The 20,218-nt window shown below is 32.6% G+C and overlaps 1 protein-coding gene across 1 annotated transcript; it reads right to left on the bottom strand.

Moving 5' to 3' along the window:
- Positions 1 to 9,899: 9,899 nt before the first annotated feature.
- LOC137402115 (uncharacterized) lies at positions 9,900 to 17,944 on the bottom strand. The gene is made up of 3 exons (XM_068088581.1): positions 17,816 to 17,944; positions 17,234 to 17,428; positions 9,900 to 10,600 (listed from the first exon to the last, which is right to left on the bottom strand). Exons 1-3 carry the CDS (start codon positions 17,855 to 17,857, stop codon positions 10,478 to 10,480), a joined length of 360 nt encoding a protein of 119 aa, XP_067944682.1. The 5' UTR covers positions 17,858 to 17,944; the 3' UTR covers positions 9,900 to 10,477.
- Between the last annotated feature and the right edge of the window lie 2,274 nt (positions 17,945 to 20,218).

Below are 20,218 nucleotides of genomic sequence, written 5' to 3'. Positions count from 1 at the left end.
TGCTAGGTGTAAGTATAAAGTGCTAGGTGTAAGTATAAAGTGATAGGTGTATGTATAAAGTGCTAGGTGTAAGTATAAAGTGCTAGGTGTAAGTATAAAGTGCTAGGTGTAAGTATAAAGTGATAGGTGTAAGTATAAAGTGATAGGTGTAAGTATAAAGTGCTAGGTGTAAGTATAAAGTGCTAGGTGTAAGTATAAAGTGCTAGGTGTAAGTGTAAAGTGCTAGATGTAAGTATAAAGTGCTAGGTGTAAGTACAAAGTGCTAGGTGTAAATATAAAGTGCTAGATGTAAGTATAAAGTGATAGGTGTAAGTATAAAGTGCTAGGTGTAAGTATAAAGTGCTAGGTGTAAGTATAAAGTGCTAGGTGTAAGCATAAAGGACTAGGTGTAAGTATAAAGTGTTAGGTGTAAGTATAAAGGGCTAGGTGTAAGTATAAAGTGACCTTTATATGACATATTCATACCTAGCCTGTCTTGACAAGCTGTTGTTTTTGCGTAGTTGTCCCCCCGTCGAGCGGCGAGCAACAACAGTTTGTCACAAGACGTACTGCACCTGATGCATCAGCTGCACTTATAGGGAGTTGTTCTCTTCCGTCTACGCGGCTTGGCCGCGATGTTATGTCGGTCGCTCCATTAGTAATCATAACGGATTTCACGCAAAAATTTATGTAGAAAAAAACAAGATTACAATGTTTAACCAAAGACCAGTTTCTGTGATAAACTTTAGTAAAACTTAAGAATAAAATAAGCTCAAAATAAAATCCATAAGAACAAATAAAACTGACTGATACAAAAATAAAAATAAAACTGACTGAGCGCACAAATAACGACATTTTTAGTCGCTGTTGTTGCCTAAGTTCTTAAATTCTAATAAGGTTTACTGCAGAGAGGGGTCACCAGTTAAACGTTCTTATCTTAATTTTTCTACATAAATATTTGCGTGAAATCCGTTATGATTACCAATGGAGCGACCGGAATAACATCGCAGCCGAGCCGCGTAGACGGAAGAGAACAACTCCTTATAAGTGCAGCTGATGCATCAGGTGCAGTACGTCTTGTGACAAGCTGTTGTTGCTCGCCGCTCGACGGGGGGGGACAACTACGCAAAAACAACAGCTTGTCAAGACAGGCTAATTCATACCTTATATGGAACTACAATGGATGACACCAATACGAATGCTTTCATATCGTATATGGAGCTACAATAGATGACACCAATACGAATGCTTTCATACCTTATATGGAACTACAATTGATGACACCAATAGGAATGCTTTCATACCTTATATGGAACTACAATAGATGACACCAATAAGCATGCTTTCATACCTTATTTGGAACTACAATAGATGACACCAATAGGAATGCTTTCATACCTTAAATGAAACTACAATTGATGACACCAATAGGAATGTTTTCATACCTTATATGGAACTACAATAGATGGCACCGATAGGAATGCTTAAATACCTTATATGAAACTAGACTTTATTGCACCAATGAGGATGCTGTTATGTCTTATATAAAAATAGACTTGGCTGCCATACTGAGATTGTCTACACTCCAATAAAACAGGTGAGACTACTGTAACACTGCTAAGAATGTTTCTTTGCCTGAAACTGAAATAGTTTAAAAATTCATCACAAAACGAGGGCTATGTACCTTTAGAGGAAAATCTATTTTGCCTACCCTTGTCTCACTCAAGTGAAGTCGTGTGCTGGAAGGCCTTGGACTCGTCTCTTTCATTCTGTCGGACATCTTCTTGGAGAAACAAGTACATCGAATTGTTCAATTGTGTCTAGCCAATAAGAAGTAAAGTTAATTTGTCTCATAAGATCTCTTGTATTTAATGGCAAGTTTTTCTTTTTAATTATTAGATTTAATGGTATCTTAATAGTTTAATTTAGCTGCCACAGTTAGTTTTTTATTATTTAATACTTTGATTAAATTATTTTAATAATTTAGTTGCCTACTTAAATCATCGGTTGTTTACAGTTAACCAGAGCATTTTATTCATTAATCTCCTTTACCATAATAACAGCTCAAATGTTTATTCATCTGTTTGTCCAAAGCTACACTTAAATTTTAGGAAAAAAACACCTCGCATAGGAACGAAGTCTGATATTTGGTTTGGCAGCCAATCTCGCTACCAACTGCGCCGCTCAACTACTTCTCTCCATCATGGAATAATTATTTACCTATTTATTACAAATAATAATCTTTCACGGTGCACGAGACTGCCAGCGTACTCGTAGTTACAATACAACATTAAGGTGATAAAATACAATTCATGATATTTGAAAACTTGTTCTAAAGTCAAAGCATCTGTCATTTTGAGAATATTTTTAAGTATATTGATGAACCCTCACAAAGAGCTCAGTCTGTTTAGAGCAGAAGTTATGTTTTATATACCTATTATATATATATATATATATATATATATATATATATATATATATATATATATATATATATATATACAGCCGAAACAGTACTGTCTGTAGCATGAGTATATGCTCCCTCACTTCGGTTTGGTTGAGCACTCTGTGAGAGGTGCGGCACTATTAGCCTTTGTGCAAAGCTCATCACTTTTGTGATTTGAGCACTCTGGTGTCAGCACATTGACTTTCTTAAAGTCTGTGAGGCAACTTAGTTGTTTCGTGGCAGGAAGTCAACTCTCATTGGTAATGGGATTTGTGTCCCTTGCCTAAGCTCTGAGCTGCACTGATGAGGCTTCAATAGCCGAAACAGTACTGTCTGTAGCATGAGTATATGCTCCCTCACTTCGGTTTGGTTGAGCACTCTGTGAGAGGTGCGGCACTATTAGCCTTTGTGCAAAGCTCATCACTTTTGTGATTTGAGCACTCTGGTGTCAGCACATTGACTTTCTTAAAGTCTGTGAGGCAACTTAGTTGTTTCGTGGCAGGAAGTCAACTCTCATTGGTAATGGGATTTGTGTCCCTTGCCTAAGCTCTGAGCTGCACTGATGAGGCTTCAATAGCCGAAACAGTACTGTCTGTAGCATGAGTATATGCTCCCTCACTTCGGTTTGGTTGAGCACTCTGTGAGAGGTGCGGCACTATTAGCCTTTGTGCAAAGCTCATCACTTTTGTGATTTGAGCACTCTGGTGTCAGCACATTGACTTTCTTAAAGTCTGTGAGGCAACTTAGTTGTTTCGTGGCAGGAAGTCAACTCTCATTGGTAATGGGATTTGTGTCCCTTGCCTAAGCTCTGAGCTGCACTGATGAGGCTTCAATAGCCGAAACAGTACTGTCTGTAGCATGAGTATATATATATATATATATATATATATATATATATATATAATAGGTATATAAAACATAACTGTGCAGCATCCACTTTGTCTATATATATATATATATATATATATATATATATATATATATATATAGACAAAGTGGATGCTGCACAGTTCGTTACAGAGTGCTCAATGATAAATCAGAGCTAGATTATAAAATATGTATAAGTGGAACTTCACTCTATAAGTTAAACATTTTATAAAATGTTTAACTTATAGAGTGAAGTTCCACTTATACATATTATATATATATATAATATATATATGTATATATATATGTATATATATGTATATATATAATATATATATATTTATATATATATACTTTTGTTAGATTTTTAATATATATATTAACACAAGTCTCTCATCTTAGAAAAAATACTTTTCATTACAAACAGGTTTTTTACTTAAAGCTTGAAAAAGAAAACTATTGCAAAATATTTTCTAGCGTCCAAGAGGTGTTCAAGGAGTGGCTTTACAACTTTGGTTTAAAAGCAAAAATGAAATAAATGTAACTTTGGTTGATGGTTTCAAAAAAGTCCTACATAAAACAATAAAATCTCATTTATTAATCAATTCGTTCTAGCGACTAAATTATTTATATTATTTATAGACTATTCAATATTTAGCGCGACTAAATATTGATTGACCTAAAACTTACCTGTTGTGTAGCAACTGAAGCTAATATGCCATAATTGTAGGATATTGTTAAAAATCAACCAACAGCTGGTTATGATAGATGTTTACAGTCGAACTGCATATCAATCATTTCAATTCTTCTACAAAATTTAATAAACCAATTTCACTTTAAATGTCACTTTCATATGCATTGAACATTTTCTTGCTGAAAAATGAGATTTCACTTTCAACTAAAGAATGTTGAGTTCAGTAGTAATTAGCAGAACTTATAAATGCATAATAACACATCATTTTATTTCCAATTAAATTTCACAATATTTTGAATGTAGACAAACACTTTTATTTGTAATTGAGTACAACGTCTCTATCGCTCCATCTAGCTGTATCATGCTATAAAGTTATAACATTAAACACTGACTTCTAGTTACTAACAAAATAATGAAATACTTTTATTGTGAAAATAAGCTGTTGTCAGATTATTGGTTATAAACTTGACAAATGAGTTTAAACAATCGTGCCACTTTTGTCCATTTCATCTCTTCATCAACGCATGCTGAGTCATAATGACTGGCACTTATAAGTATATAATTATCAGTAGAAAAGCGCAATCACTTTGATATCTTGAGCTGAAGGAGGTCGTAAGGACTTTTTCCTTGGGATGCAGTAAGTAACCTAACAGAGTCTGAGCTATCTTTTTGTTTAGTTGTTTTTTTTACTTGAGTCAAACCAGCATTCACATTATATATATCAAAAACCTATATTGAAAACTGATAAAGAAAATTAGAATGTTTTCAAAAACATTGCCTTAGGGTTATGCCATCTGATATGGATATTTACAAACAGTGTCTGAATCTCCTTAAGGTTGAGGCACTAAATGTGATCTTAGATGTTTACTGTCTAAAATACTCAAATCGTATCTCCAAACTGTTTGACCATTCATTACGTTCTTACTTTGGCAAAAAACTATTATACCTTATACCAAACAACAGTACCTTGCCAATTTGCAATTTGAATTATAAAACAGCGCTATGGCAAAAGAGCTTTCTCTTTCAATAAACAAAATAAAATCATCACATTGCGCATATGTGACAGTTATGAATTAAAACAAATCAGTGATATATGAAGCAGTTAAACCACTCTCTATTTTGGATTCAACAATATTAGTTATATAAGTTGGAATATCTGGCAGTGGGATGGTTTATTACCGATTGTTCCAAATTAAACTTTAGGCTATAGTTTTGAGAAAGGTTCATGTATAGCTTCTAGTATTACAGATAATCTTTCTAAATGACCATTAATTAAGGTATGCTTTATATTACCTTATTTCTTGGCCTCAGTCTATGCAGTCAGAATGTTCAAAAACTGGCCTCCTTTCTAACACTCAGGCAAAAGCCGCAAGTTTTAATGATGTCATCTTTATACAGCTTAAAAAGAAATAATTTTTTTAACTTGGCTCACATCAAGGATACAAAAGCTGTATTAAATGTCATTGTAGTTTAGGTCTTTTTTTAACCGCTTAGTGTTACTGAAGTTTTTAAAAATTTCTTACTTTATTTTTAGTTTTAATTTTAATCGCTGGCACTTAAATTAAATTTTGTGTTGCATTTAAGTAGCAGTGTAAATACAATATTTAGTGTAAATAAAAATAGCTCCAAAATACATTTAAAGGTGATTTCACTTGTCTACACAAAAATACAGAGAGAATCCAGTTAGGTTTTATGTTTTGGTAGAACTTTTCTACTACAAAATTTTGCAGAACTTAAATTAAAAGTTTAAACCAGTTTTATGAAATTTATAGTTTAACTTGAGTTCAGTTTTTTGTGAAACTTTTTACATCTGTTTATTTTATTATTTACTTTTTTATTTATTTGGATACTAATATTTTCCAAAACAGGCATCACCTAACATCTGTTCTGCTTAATCCTTTTATATATTAATAGTAAATAATGCTAGCTATAACTTATTGAAGCGCTGATACATTTAGCCTCCAATAACTTTCAAAATAACTTCATAATAATAGTAATAATAATAATAGTAATAATAGGGTAAATTGCTCAATCAGCTGCTTCACAACCCTCAAGCTCAATCAAAATATTGTCTATGACTTTTTCTGTTAATTAATTTACTTGTTTTCGACTTTTCTGTTTTTACTTGATTTTTTGATTGATTTTGGTATTTACAGTCTTTGCTTCATGTAGTCTTTTGGGTTTAATTAATCTATTTGCTATATGGTTATAAGGCTTATGTGTTTTATCGCAGAACAAAAATTAATTTAAACATAAAAATGCAGACCAGACTGTTTTATTTACATGTACATATTTAACTAATTTTATTTTCTCTTATATATTGATATCTATTTTCATTTAATATTCCTTATTTCATTCTATTTTGGTATGATTATTGTTATGGTTTGGTAACATCATTATTGATTATTGATGTTTTATTAACATGATTGATTATTGATGGTTTATTAACATAATTATTGATTATTGATGGTTTCTTAACATGAAGCACAAGCAACTGCAGGGATACTTAAAATTTTCAATTAATCACAAATTTAAACTTTCAAAAATTGAAAATTTTTATCATTTGGTAACGCTACAAATTCACATTTAATTACATCTGGCTCATCAGAAAAAATTAAACTGTAACTGAAAGCTAAATTGAAAATTTAGAACACTGAACACAAAATTTGATAAATTTAAACACTGCAAATATAAATTTTAGATATTCCACAACATAATAGCCAAAGTATGTTGAAAATAGAAATTTTTAATAGTATTTGTAATAATTATGTTTAAGTTGAAAGAGATTTTAAAATGGTTCAGCGCAAGTCCCAACACATAATCACATAGTTCTTGTTGACTTCAGGTTGTTTCTTATCATACTGTATTTAGACTGTGAAGGTACAAACTGTTGATCAAATATGCATATACAGTGCATGAGTGCAGCTAAGAAACAGTCAACACGTATCTAAGGAGGTGGCCGGTTTAAAAAAGGTCATTCTAGAAAGCTGACCAGTAGTCTTTACACTCGACTAGTTGAAAAAAAGTAAACCCCACCAGTGAATTTGACAAATTTTAGATAAATTCAGAGATACACACAATTAAACTGCATTAAAACAGGTTTACAAAAAGAAAGGTTGGGTGCTAATCTCAACTGTATGCATTATTCATATATAGCATGAATCTCTCGGCACATTGCGGATTTTCTCTACCAATCAGAGACTAGTGTTTGTAAAACATAAACCTTTTTGGTAGAGATAGCTATATGAAGCCTAAAGGTTTTTAGTGGAGAGAAGAGCCACACTGCATTTGCTTGAGCTGCGGAGTTTTTCAATCAATTTTCACAACTTTAGCTCAAGTTAGGATTTGTCTCCTTTTATATTGTCTAACTAGTAAAGTGGTAATTGTCCTCCCATTGAAACTGCTCGTTTTGCAGGGTATGTGAGGACCACCATTACTTTAAGGGCTAATAATGTAACTTTATCCTAATAATTCATTTAATGAGTACTTTAATAGTAATTGTACTTCTGAAAGAGAAGAGTTGTCTTCTCTCAGATATATTACTTAAGCAATAGTTGTTACATCTTTTTATCTGTAATGCATTCAAAGCAGTATGTGAAGTACAGTGATACCTTGACATACGAGCTTGATGCATTCTGGAACTGAGCTCGTATGTCAGTATGCTTGCATTTCAAGGCAGTATTTCTTATATAAAACAACTAAGTAAAAATTAATCCGTTAGCATTCTATGAAAAAATACCTAAACAGGATATTAAGGTAAAAAAATGCATTTTTAATTGTTGTAATTTAATAAATGCGCTAAAAAGCAACAAATGCTTATTTAATTGCTATGATCTGCAAGAAAATGTAACATCACTATGTACAATACTTCATGGAGTTTTTACCTTCGAGACAGAGGTTAGGGATATATATCGTCTGAGAGAGAGACTTGAGAGCAACACATTCGATACACTAAACTTTTCTGATCCTCCAGAATAAAAAGTTTAAATCTAATTTGAATGAATTTAGCTTATTAAACACACACTTGAAGCTAAGTTTAATCTTTCGCTGCACTTACTTTCATTTTGTCATTTTGCTTTTTTAGTATCTATTTCCGGATAGTAGCGTTTTGCTTGGTGTTCGTTGTAATTTTTAACCAACATTTTAAAAACTTTTTTAAAACTAATTCAAAGAAAAATACCAAGCGATGCTGTTCTCGAAAGCGGTTTTTTCATAATTGGCCATATAGTGGCCATCAAAAACTGGCTTGTAGGCTCATATCTCAAAGATTACTCGTATCTCAAGAAAGAAACTTGCTATAAAGTCTCCTCGCTTTTTGAGTTTCTCATATGTTAGTGCACTCATATGTAGAGGTATGACTGTATTTTAATTCAGATATAATGCAGTAAAAAACTGTGAGTAGCTGTGACCAGGTGGCCCAGAAAATCTGACCTGAAAACAATAGGTTTGGGTTCAATTGTCAAAAATGGCCACTGGTGTTTAAACTACTCTCTGCAACTGGGTATGTTTCCAGTTGTCGAGGTTCCCTTGCCACTGGATTCAGACATGCCTAGCCTGGACTACAAAGCTATTTTTTGTCCTTGCAGTAAAATAAGCAGACAGTACAGTACAGACAGCGTGACTTACAGCCACGTTTGGTTCCAGCCAGTCGTAAGACGATTTGGATGTAAAACTTCAAATTTTTAACTAAGATTTTATCATTTATCTGTTTACGAATCGTTTTTACCATAACGAATAACGCTGAACTCGCCATGGCAAGCAACTTATATCTCATAATAACGTATATAATCAGTATACAAATCGCCAAATTTCGAGTTTGAGAGAAATTATAGTTATCGTGTGGCAGAAAAAAACTCGCCATAACAAAAAAAAATGAAAAAGGTTAAAGAAAATAAGAAAGAACGGATTTTGCACTGAGCTGCCTGACCTTCCCACAGACATGGTCGCAAAGTTGGGTGGACGTATGTTGCATAGGTCGTTAGTCAACGACTTAATGTATACTCAGTCTTCGACAAATTGCTCACAAACAGTAAACGATCGCCCTGAAAAAGGCGAGATTGTGGAGAAGGGAAGGTGGAAGGGAGAGGTGAGAGCTAATGTTAGGGCAGAGCTATGAGATGAAGGAATGGTAAGGGACTGGCTAACAGTATCAGGGTGAAAGTTTGTACTAGTCAAATCCTCATCAACAATCATTTAATAGCTTGAAATCACCTGATGAACCAACTGGATGAACTATGTATATTCATCAATAACCCATCCGTGATGGTTTAAAGCTGTTTTCTTCTGTCGGTTAACCGTTAGTTGTTCCTGGTTGTTTGATAATAACTGTGCATTCGTCATGGTTAATACTATCATTCTATTTAGGAGTTTTGTGGTTGTTTGTAGCTATATGTTATGGATTGGTCAGTGTTAATTCTTTTTTGCTATTGGCTATTTTATCTCAAGTTCTATTGACCAGTATCAAAGATAAAGCAATCATTAATTATCAATCATCCCTCATTGGAGTGAGTGAGTGAGTGAGTGAGTGAGTGAGTGAGTGAGTGAGTGAGTGAGTGAGTGAGTGAGTGGATGAGAGTGAGTGAGTGAGTGGATGAGAGTGAGTGAGAGTTAGTGAGTGGATGAGAGTGAGTGAGTGAGAGTGAGTGTGGATGAGAGTGAGTGACTGAGATATCAGTTTATAGAGTCTCAATAAGTAAGGTATCTTTGCTCTTAGAGTAACAGCTACCAAATATAAGCACTCGTCTATACTATACACATAGCATGATGCTTCACAACTCAACTCATATTGGCTTTGCCTGTTGCCTTACTAGAAGAGTTCTTGGGAACTATTGGTTTCTTGGCTTTATCATGGGTTGACAGCTATGTGCACCAACCAAATTTAAAGCATAACAAATACTTTTTTGTTAAGTAAATCTCACTGAAAACATTTATTAATCAATAATTTGTACAAAAATGATTGAAGGACTTCAAATGTAAATAAATAAATATTGCAATAATATTTACACCATTATCTGAAATTATCATGAAGTTGCTTAAAAAAAGAGACCATGCTCAGAAAGGACAATTCACATGTTTCATAAAAACACTAACAGAGCAAGTTATTAGTAAAATAAGCTGGTAACAATCACCATTTATACTAAGTACCAGTTCAGCCATGCGACAGACAAGTACAAGTAGTATTTTTATACCAGATTACGGCTTTGCTAAAAAATAAAATATATAAATAGAGAACAGATCATTTTATGTTTGTCGAAAAACCTGTAGTTCAACTAGAACTTGCTAAATACCCATAAGATATCATCACAATATTAAATTTTCAATTAGTATCACAGTTTTCACCTTAGCACCTAAGATGGCTGCCATTTGACTGATTTAAAAAAGTAAACTTGCTAAGGGATTGCAATTTTAAAGGCTTTTACATGAAGAAAAATTTGTGTCTATTGAATATTATCTATGGCCAGTTTGTATTGAGTGAAGGTAAATTATTAATATTAAACTATGTTATCTGTTACAGTAGCGATTGTAGGTCGTTTGCTTTGATTGTCTGGAAACTTCTTTATCACTTCTGCTGTCTTTTTGCACCTTAGTCTTTGAAACAGCAGTAAAAAGTCCTTCTGTAAAACATAACAATACAATATGCATATATAACATACATAGGGTAGAAAAACTTGCCTTCCATATGGTTTTAATCACAGGTGTCCTTTAGCGAGATATTGCCGAAGTCGAGGCCGTAGTCTACACACACTAAAAAACAACAAAGGTCCACCTAGTTATGAGCAAAAACAAAAGTATCCACCCAAATATCTTACCAATCCGATGAGCAGCACACACAAAACCTAAATCAATCGACAGAGCCACCTATCATGTCAAAATATTCCAAGCTTCAAGTCATGCCTTGCACAACTCACCTTATGGTTTGTCAAAACTTGTCCAAAAGTCCTTATTAATTTGAGACTGTCCAATTGCTGTTTTAGAAATGGTCGCAGCTAGCCTAACTTAACGTCCTAATTCAACATCTTAGTAACTATCGGGACATTGCTGAGTGCTCCCAAACTTTTTGATTCCTTCTTTTAGGCTAGGCTAGCGGCGACCATTTCTAAAACAGCAATTGGACAGTCTCAAATTAATAGGGACTTTTGGACAAGTTTTGATAAACCATAAGGTGAGTTGTGCAAGACATGACTTGAAACTTGGAATATTTTGACATGATAGGTGGCTCTGTCACTTGGTTTAGTTTTTGTGTGTGCTGCTCATCGGATTGGTAAGATATTTGGGTGGATACTTTGTTTTTGCTCATAACTACGTGTACCTTTGTTGTTTTTTTGTGTGTGTAGACTACGGCCCGGCCTCGGCTCCAGCAATATTCCGCTAAAGGACAACTGTGGTTTTAATACACAATCGCAAAAGAGATTGCAGTGATATAGTGACTGGATGCATCTGCAGTAGTAAACACAGTTATGGTTTTCAATGAATCTTAACCAGCCAGTGTAGTTTGCTATTTTAGTGTGATTCTATAGTATTCCATTTTTTCTTCACTATAGAATTTAAACAATCGAGCCTACATTTATAGAAAGTGAGGATTTGATACAAGACATTACTGTCAAATCTTTTGTTTGTTACCATTGGGCTTAGTCAGATGCAGATCGTAAAAACACTCACAAAAGCTAAATACTCCTTTTTCAAAGACTCACCGAAGAAACATTAATAAGGATATTTGAATGCGGTTAAAGACTACATTATGGCAGGCAAAAATCTAGCTAGTGGCCCGTCACCACCAGCACCTGTTAACCTAGATAATCACTGTTAAGGGCAAAAGAAAAGTATTAATTAGACCTGAGTGATAATATTATGGATTTGGTAACAGTAAATGGTTGCCTCAAAGAGATTCCTTTTCACCAGATTACCATTGTGGCAGTTGAAACCGTAGTTCTTTAACTTGATGTTTTTATTTCTCGTAATTTATAGGTTTTTTATATTTAGACAAAAACACCAGAAATGTATCAAGTAATGCATTTACGCAATCTTCACAACTGTCTTTATGTCATCTATGGCATCATTTGTATGCCATTGTCTTTCTTCATTTCTCTTGCTTAGGAATACAGGAATGGCTGAAGTCTTTAAAATTTTTAAATAGAACCTTCCTTCATAACTAGACAAGCGTAGTTTTTCTTACAAATTTATTACTGAAGTAAGCAATAAATATTGCTAATAAATTTTAAACCACTTTATCAGAGTGGCAGCTGTAATGTTCTTCATGATAATACGAGTGGCAGTAAGTAACACCCAATCCAAAATTAATTTGTTTCATTTCTATGAATACAGATAAGTTCTACTAGCTGTCATAACTAGATATATAGACTCTGACAGCTGTCATCACTATATATAGAATCTGACAATAGTTATTAATATATAGACATCGATAGTTGCCATTACCCTATATATATATATAAAAACTGGCAGATGTCACTATTGTAGATAAAGACTCTAACAGCTAGCACTATATATTTACATACACACATACATATATGTACATATATACATGTATATATATATATATATATATATATATATATATATATATATATATATATATGTATATATATATATATATATATATATACATATACATATACATATATATATATGTATATATATACATGTATATATATATATATTTATATATATATACATTATATATATATACATGTATATATATATATATATTTATTTTTATATATATATACATTATATATGTTATATACGCTTCATGTCTATTATATACATTATATATATTATATACATTATATATATTATATACATTATATATATTATATATATTATATACACTATATATTTATATTATTTACACTATATAATTATATTATATACACTATATATTTATATTATATACACTATATATTTATATTATATACACTATATATTTATATTATATACACTATATATTTATATTATATACACTATATATTTATATTATATACACTATATATTTATATTATATACACTATATATTTATATTATATACACTATATATTTATATAATATAAATATATATTATATACATATATGTGTATAATATACAGATATATACATAAAATTAAGTAAGATGAAAGTTTAACTTCAGTTTAAAACAATTTTATCACTCGTAGTTTTATATTGCAAAGCAATAATCAATCATCAGATAAAATTGCTAACCCAGCTTAACCAATCTCTGACTTGGTCGGGATTAATTAAGTCGGGACATTACTATGGGGTGGAATGCTGTGAGCTAGTCGGGGTGTACATACTCAAATAGATTCATAACGAAATAGGCAACACCTTTGGATTATATCGCAATGACGTTGTTGGAATAACCAATAAAACTCGAAGAGAAGCGGAAAGAAACTTTTAAAAAAACTCTGTTGCACCTTTCTTAAAAATGGACTGCATATAACCGAATCCGCAAACAAAAGGGTGATGAATTTCTCAGATGTCAACCTCAACCTAACTACAGGTATACACAGAATCTACCACTAGCCTAATTCCCGTTATGTACATACCAAGTCTAACCATCCATCTAAAGTAATAAACGACATACCACAGGGTGTAAACAAAATACTTAATGACTTATCATCAGACCGCATTACATTCACTGCTGAAACTGACATATGCCAGCAAGCACTCTATCAAAGTGGACATATTTACAACCTTGTGTTTCAGCCTGACCAGGAGATTAATGCTCAAAGTAACAGCAAAAAGACAAGGCAAAGAAAAGTGCTATGGTGTAATCCACTTTTCTACAACATTGTAGCAACTAACATCGGTAAGACATTTTTTTACGTTCTAAACATAAAGTTCCCAAAATCTCATATTCCACATAAAGTTTTAAATCTAAACTCGGTTGAAATTAGCTACAGCTGCATGAACAACTAAAGAAATATCATCAGTCCTCACAACACTGGACTATTGCAGCGCCGTAATAATACGCCAATAAATACAAAATCGAGAGACTGCAACTGCCGAGATAGTAGTAGCCGTCTACTGCAAGGAAAGTGCTTGAGCAGGTCTATCATATACAGAGCAACAGTCACCACTGAGGATAGCTTACCAGATGAGCTTTACATAGGTTTGACAGATACTACATTTTAGCGACGATATCACAGAGATATGTCAACCTTTAGAAATGAGTGCAAAATATCAAGCACTGAGCTAAGTAAGTATATATGGACATTGAAGGAGAAAAACATAAATTATAACATCAAGCAGGAGATAGTGGTAACATCAACATTGTATAATAAGACAACAGGCAGATGTAACCTATGTCTATATGAGAAATTCTACATCATATGCAAACCTGAAACCACTACTTTCAACAAAAAGTGTGAGCTTGTATAAACATGTAGACACGCTGACAGATTCCTTTCCAGTAATTTTAAAACTTACCTTTTTAATACCCAAATTGTTAAGCTTTGTCTCATTACATTGTACATCATCGCATTGCTTGCTAATTATAATCCTACTTATCAGCTATGCTTTCAGGTATTTTAACAACTATGAATAATGATGGATCTTAGCCTTAGATTCTCCTCTAATAAGGAATCTTAGCCTTAGATTTTCCTCTAATGCGGAATCTTAGCCTTAGATTCTCCTCTAATAAGGAATCTTAGCCTTAGATTTTCCTCTAATAAGGAACCTTAGCCTTAGATTTTCCTCTAATAATGAATCTTAGCCTTAGAATTTCTTCTAATAATGAATCATAGCCTTAGATTCTCCTCTAATAATTTTTGACTAATTTGCTAATTATAATCCTACTTATCAGCGATGCTTTCCATATTTTAACAACTATGCTTTTATTTCAACCTTTATATACACAACGTCTTTAGTGTTAGCAATTTTATCTGATGATTATTGCTTTGCAATATAAAACTACTAGTGATACAATTGTTTTAAACTGAAGTTAAACTTTCATCTTACTTAATTATACGTCGGTCTATTTTATTATTGAGCACTTTTGTGCAAGAGACTGTAAATACTGCCTCTATTTTGTGCATGTGCATGTACATGTATTTTAGATCAAATGCAAAGAGATATCAATAAATGTTACCTCAAATTGGTTTCTTCAAAAGTCATTCAATATACGATTTAGCAGGCAGTAAACTTGCAACAGGATGTAAGAACCGTCGACTAGATATTTCCTTCAACCATGTTGCAACCAAACTACACAGTTTTACGGCATTCCATATCCATGAAATCAATAGGGATCAAGGTGTTTACAAGTGGAGAGCTTAGGATAAAGTACATATTTGCCAGGCTGAGTACACTCTACATCTGTGTTCCAAGGCATTTATAATCTGTTCAGCTAAGCTATGAGCCAGCAAGTTTTTGCAATATTGACTTATGCATTTTAAACCTGACTAGATATATTTGATGTTATGGCCTAAGCGTTGTACTACCTACAGCATGTAGTGTATGTACTTAATGTGAAAATGGAAATGCTGGCTTATTACTGATAAAATCTTTGTTGGTAAAGAAGCTCTATAGCATACGCTACTCGATTAAATGCAAATATATGTATTTACATAAATTTGTTTGTATATTTATTGATTTTTGGTAGTCCTCTGAGATGGCTAGATTATAATATAAAAAACTAGAAAATTCTAGCAAATGCAGTTCCTACTAATTTATTTATCATATACGAAAGGATAGGTTTTTCAGCAGGCAAGGTTAGTTACATTACTCGCATAGGCTCCTTGTGAAGTACAGCGTGCCAGTACTATAGATATAAAAGAATATTTATTTCAATGACTCATCTTTCTAACTTGCTTAGGTAACTTCAACAGAAACTTGAATTTAGCTTCTGTACATTCAACTAGCCAGTAAACCTATTAGCACATATTGGTTATAACAACTTTATAAAACTGCCTGTGCTCTTTTATGATCAATAAAAGATTTAACGTATTTAAACCGCCTGTTGGCATAAATTTATCAGGCTTGTTATTTGCATAACTCTTACGAAAATAAAGCGGGTGCAATGTTAGATATGGGTCATTACCTAACAACCGTGTAAGCCTGTACCTTTGACTACTGTATGTTTACCAATGTATGTAATTTGACTTAATAGTTTATACTAATGCTGACTTGAAAGTTTGATACATGTATTTTATTTGTAACATTAAAATTACTGTAAGATGTATCAAATATTTTGTTTCATATTTTCAAGCCAAGTAGCAGCCTTCAAAAACCCTTTCATGACATCATTAGCTATTTTACTGATTGTACTCTTTTACGAATTATCAGCTAGTAATTCTTGTCTCATTCTTATTTTATGTTAAGCTAGATTCTCGATGATTCAGAAGTTGCCCCCTCTCCCTATGATCTGATAGTTTGTGAGTTATTGATGTTTTGTATATGAATGCTTAATGTCTAACCTTATTTAAAATATTTGATTATATTTATCTAATTTTTCAACTGAGTGATATTTTACGATAAGGCATTTATGAGTAAAATATAAACATTTTAAATTTTGTTACAATTTACCTGAAGAATGAAATTGGCATGAATTAAAAGTAAATTAAAACCTTATATTTTAAGGTATTTTTAAACAGTATTATCATTTTAATCACTTACTTTTCATAATTTACTATTTTCAAATAGTCTTTTTGTTCTAGACATAGGATGTACATACATTTCTAAGATAAACTTGGAAAAAAATTTTAGTCAGTTTTCTTTTATGTTTGAGGCAGTCTGATTGCCAAAATGTTTCAATATTAAAATCGACAAAACTTGATCATTGTTAAAACGTTCAGAAAAAAACTTGCCAACATTACATCACTAGTTGTGCGACTGCTGTCTCTTTTGTTATTGATATCGGCTACTGTTGCTGTCCATCTGTTCAAGTTGGAGGCATTGTGCGCTGAAGTTGCAGCATTGTGCGTCGCTATTCTGTCAGTTGTTTTGGTTACTATAGATGTCATAATGGTGGTTGTGCTTTGATCTGAGTATTTTGACAGCAATAAAGTTTTGCCAATAATATTGAAATATCCCGTCAGTCAGGTGACCTCAAACATAAAAAATAATTGCAATTTGCAACTGACAGAAAATACCGATGCATTCTTTTAAAATCTACTAAAATTTCATCCAAGTTCATCTTCAAGTCTCGTATTAATACTAGTCAAGTTCAAGCCTCCATACATCAGCCTACTTCAAGGTTGATACTCTAGGCTATCTTTAGAGAAAACTTAAGAACTTACTCTGATGTATGGGTTAAATGCGAGGTGTATAAGTGGCATAGAGTAGGCACTGGTAACATATAACGCTTCTAGTACATCTTGAATGGTTGCATCTGAGTTTCCTTCAACAGGAGGCTTGTAGGCATAGAGATATAGGTAAAAGCCGAGAGAAGGTACGAGTGAGATAAAAGCATCTACCGCCAAAACCCCCAGAAGCTGGAAAAAATAATGAGAAATAGTTATTTTAATAAGATATATATAGATAATACATTTATATAATTATAAGTTAAAGTGGCTTTGTGTGAATAAAAATACTTTAGACTTTGTAACCAAAGTAGACCTGTAATTAAATGTTTTATCACACTTTCTGAAAACTAACCATCACAGCACAAACTGCATTTAGCAGACTCAATTCGGTATAGGCAAAGAGATTTTAATTTATAGTTGGTAAAAGTTAAGTCATTAAGTTTGCTGTTATGTGAATAATCAGCCATGTTTGGAAACAAAAGAGGTCGTTACTTGGCTCGCTATAAACCATTTATTCAGCAAAAATGTTGGCTTTCGATCTGAACCAAAAGAATGTGATATAAACTTGTTACCTACTTTATCAGTGCCTTTCTTAGATCTTTTAGAAGATTTTCGCATCAGAGTACTTCGTCCTCTCAAACAGAATCTGATGCAGACCAACGCGTATGCAAGCAGAACTGTGGCGAATGGTATTATTATCTCTACCGTCGGTACCACCCACTTCCATAGTACATCCAATTCTCCATCATGGTGATATGTCCCGTCTTTACAATATATTTCACCATCCTGTTCATACGCTACTTGTACATATATAATGTTATCCACCGAGAGGAGACAAGAGCAGAACCATATCAACGCTATCACCAAGAGCTTATGGCATCTTCTGTAGCGCTTAGCTCTGAATGGAAAAAATATAATAACCAACCGTTCCAAAGAGATGGCAACGCTGCATAGTGGCGAGGCAGACAATGCAGCTTTGAACACAAACACGTAAAAATAACATTGTGTTAGGCCGATCGACCAACCATCTAAAAGAAAAATCGTACTGCTGTAAACCGGATAAGCAAATGCGAACAAACAGTCAGCAATCGCCAGATTTATCAGCTGGACTTTAACCTTTGAACTTGTGTGTACTCCATATCGAATAGCAAAGACGATCAAAATATTTAACGTAAATCCGACTATACAGGCTAAAATACAGTAGGATATAATGTACAAAATGCCTGGTCGGCTATCAAGCAGCGACTCCACAGTTGTCGTATTTGTTAAATTCATTATGTCTTTCGATAGTTCGAAGAGTTCTTGTTTTACTGATAGGTAAGTGATGAGTTGCTATTTATATCGCTATCGGTTACGGTCAAATGAACGGCTTAATGGCTACTGCGGTGAAATACTTGCGCAGTTGATAAAATTGCTATTTAATTATGACACTGCATATTACTAAATGGTACGTTGTGGTTTGAATGCCATGCGAGCAAGTTTAGCACCATCTTTTAAAGAAGCCTTTAATCCTCTGTCTTTTATCAGAGTTTGGTTGTATCTTTTGAAGACTTGACAGCTTTCTTTGTCTGTGGTATGAATTTAGAAGTTAAATACATAGTATTTATTTCTATTATTTTTTTCAATGTAATAAACCTTTCTAGCTTTTCTTTATGATGACCACAATGGAGACAAATGGTTTTTCTTATGTAAAAACAACATAAGCATTATGACGCTGCAGTATAGTGAAAAAGATCATTGTTTGATTGATATAGCTCACTGGTGGAATTAAAACCACTTAAAAATATTTTTTCTCAGATTACGACTATAACTTTTAAACTCAGGAATTTTCTTTGTGTTGACTTAGTGTTAATACTGGGATTACCTTTTGATAGTAAATACCATAAGTATGTACATAAGTATGCCATAAAACTGGATGACAATAGAACTTGTCTAGGGTTGTTGGTAGCTTATAGAGTGTTTGCACCAGCTAATGTATTTTATATCCTTGCAGACAACAGAAGGACAATGCAGTCGGTGAACTGGGTAGACATTATTTTAGGCTAAAACTGGCTCAACTCACTTAATATAAAAACTCCTGGATTATAAGTGTGACATGTAATACTGCTCATCTGAGAACTTGAGGATTATAATTGTGGAAACTAAAGCTGTTTGTTCAATATTATAAAAAAGAAAATTTAAATTTCATGGATGAAAAAGTCATTGAAGCTGATTTTAGTTTTGTATTACACAATCTTTCATGTAACTGTAAACATAATAATAAAATAAGGTTTTAATTGTATTAAAATTAATTTATTTAACCAATGAAATAAAATTATCATAAAACTAAGAGCTTTAATATTTGATATTATTTTCTTAGTTGAAGAAATTGTCAAATAGCAATAACAATGATGATAACATTATAGTCTATCCAAGAGTAACCTAAGATCAGAAAAGTGTGTATGTGGAGTTGAATGAGCTCTTAAACGTGATAAGTGTAAACGAAAGGTTAAGACTATAAGGTGAGTGGCAAGTGCTCAAACTGAGATCTGTGGCAGAAGACCTGAGCTCAAGTGGGTATTACCACCACACCTGGTGAACCGGGGTGAGGAAACAATTATATGTATATATATAAATCTACAGCCTGATGACTGTGCGAGCAAAAAACTGCCAGTAGCTGACCAAGATAAGTATTCTATCTTGTTCTATAGATATTATGTATAGTATATATATTGTTTATATAATATGTATGTATAGTATATATATATATAACATGAGTATATATATAGTACATATATTATCTATATAATATATATAGTATATATATTATCTATATAATATGTATATATAATAACTTGCTATAAGTATTCTACAACTACCCTAACCATCAAGCTAGTACCATTAATATAATTATTATTTTACTAATTGTCATGAACTGCTTAATAAAAGAGAGTGAGTGTTCTTTCAAAATTTCAGATAAAGATTGGAGTTGTCATACTC

Source organism: Watersipora subatra, chromosome 8 (genome assembly GCF_963576615.1).
Source record: "Watersipora subatra chromosome 8, tzWatSuba1.1, whole genome shotgun sequence".
NCBI lineage: Eukaryota > Metazoa > Bryozoa > Gymnolaemata > Cheilostomatida > Watersiporidae > Watersipora > Watersipora subatra.
This window is presented reverse-complemented; position numbering and strand designations above follow the sequence as displayed.

Excerpts from the sequence above, each read along its gene's own strand:
- LOC137402115 (XM_068088581.1), bottom strand. The coding sequence starts at position 17,857 with ATGCGAAAATCTTCTAAAAGATCTAAGAAAGGCACTGATAAA. Across the intron at positions 17,429-17,815 it reads CTAAGAAAGGCACTGATAAA|CTTCTGGGGGTTTTGGCGGT; the intron begins GTAGGTAACAAG and ends TATTTTTTCCAG. Across the intron at positions 10,601-17,233 it reads CATTTAACCCATACATCAGA|AAGGACTTTTTACTGCTGTT; the intron begins GTAAGTTCTTAA and ends TATGTTTTACAG.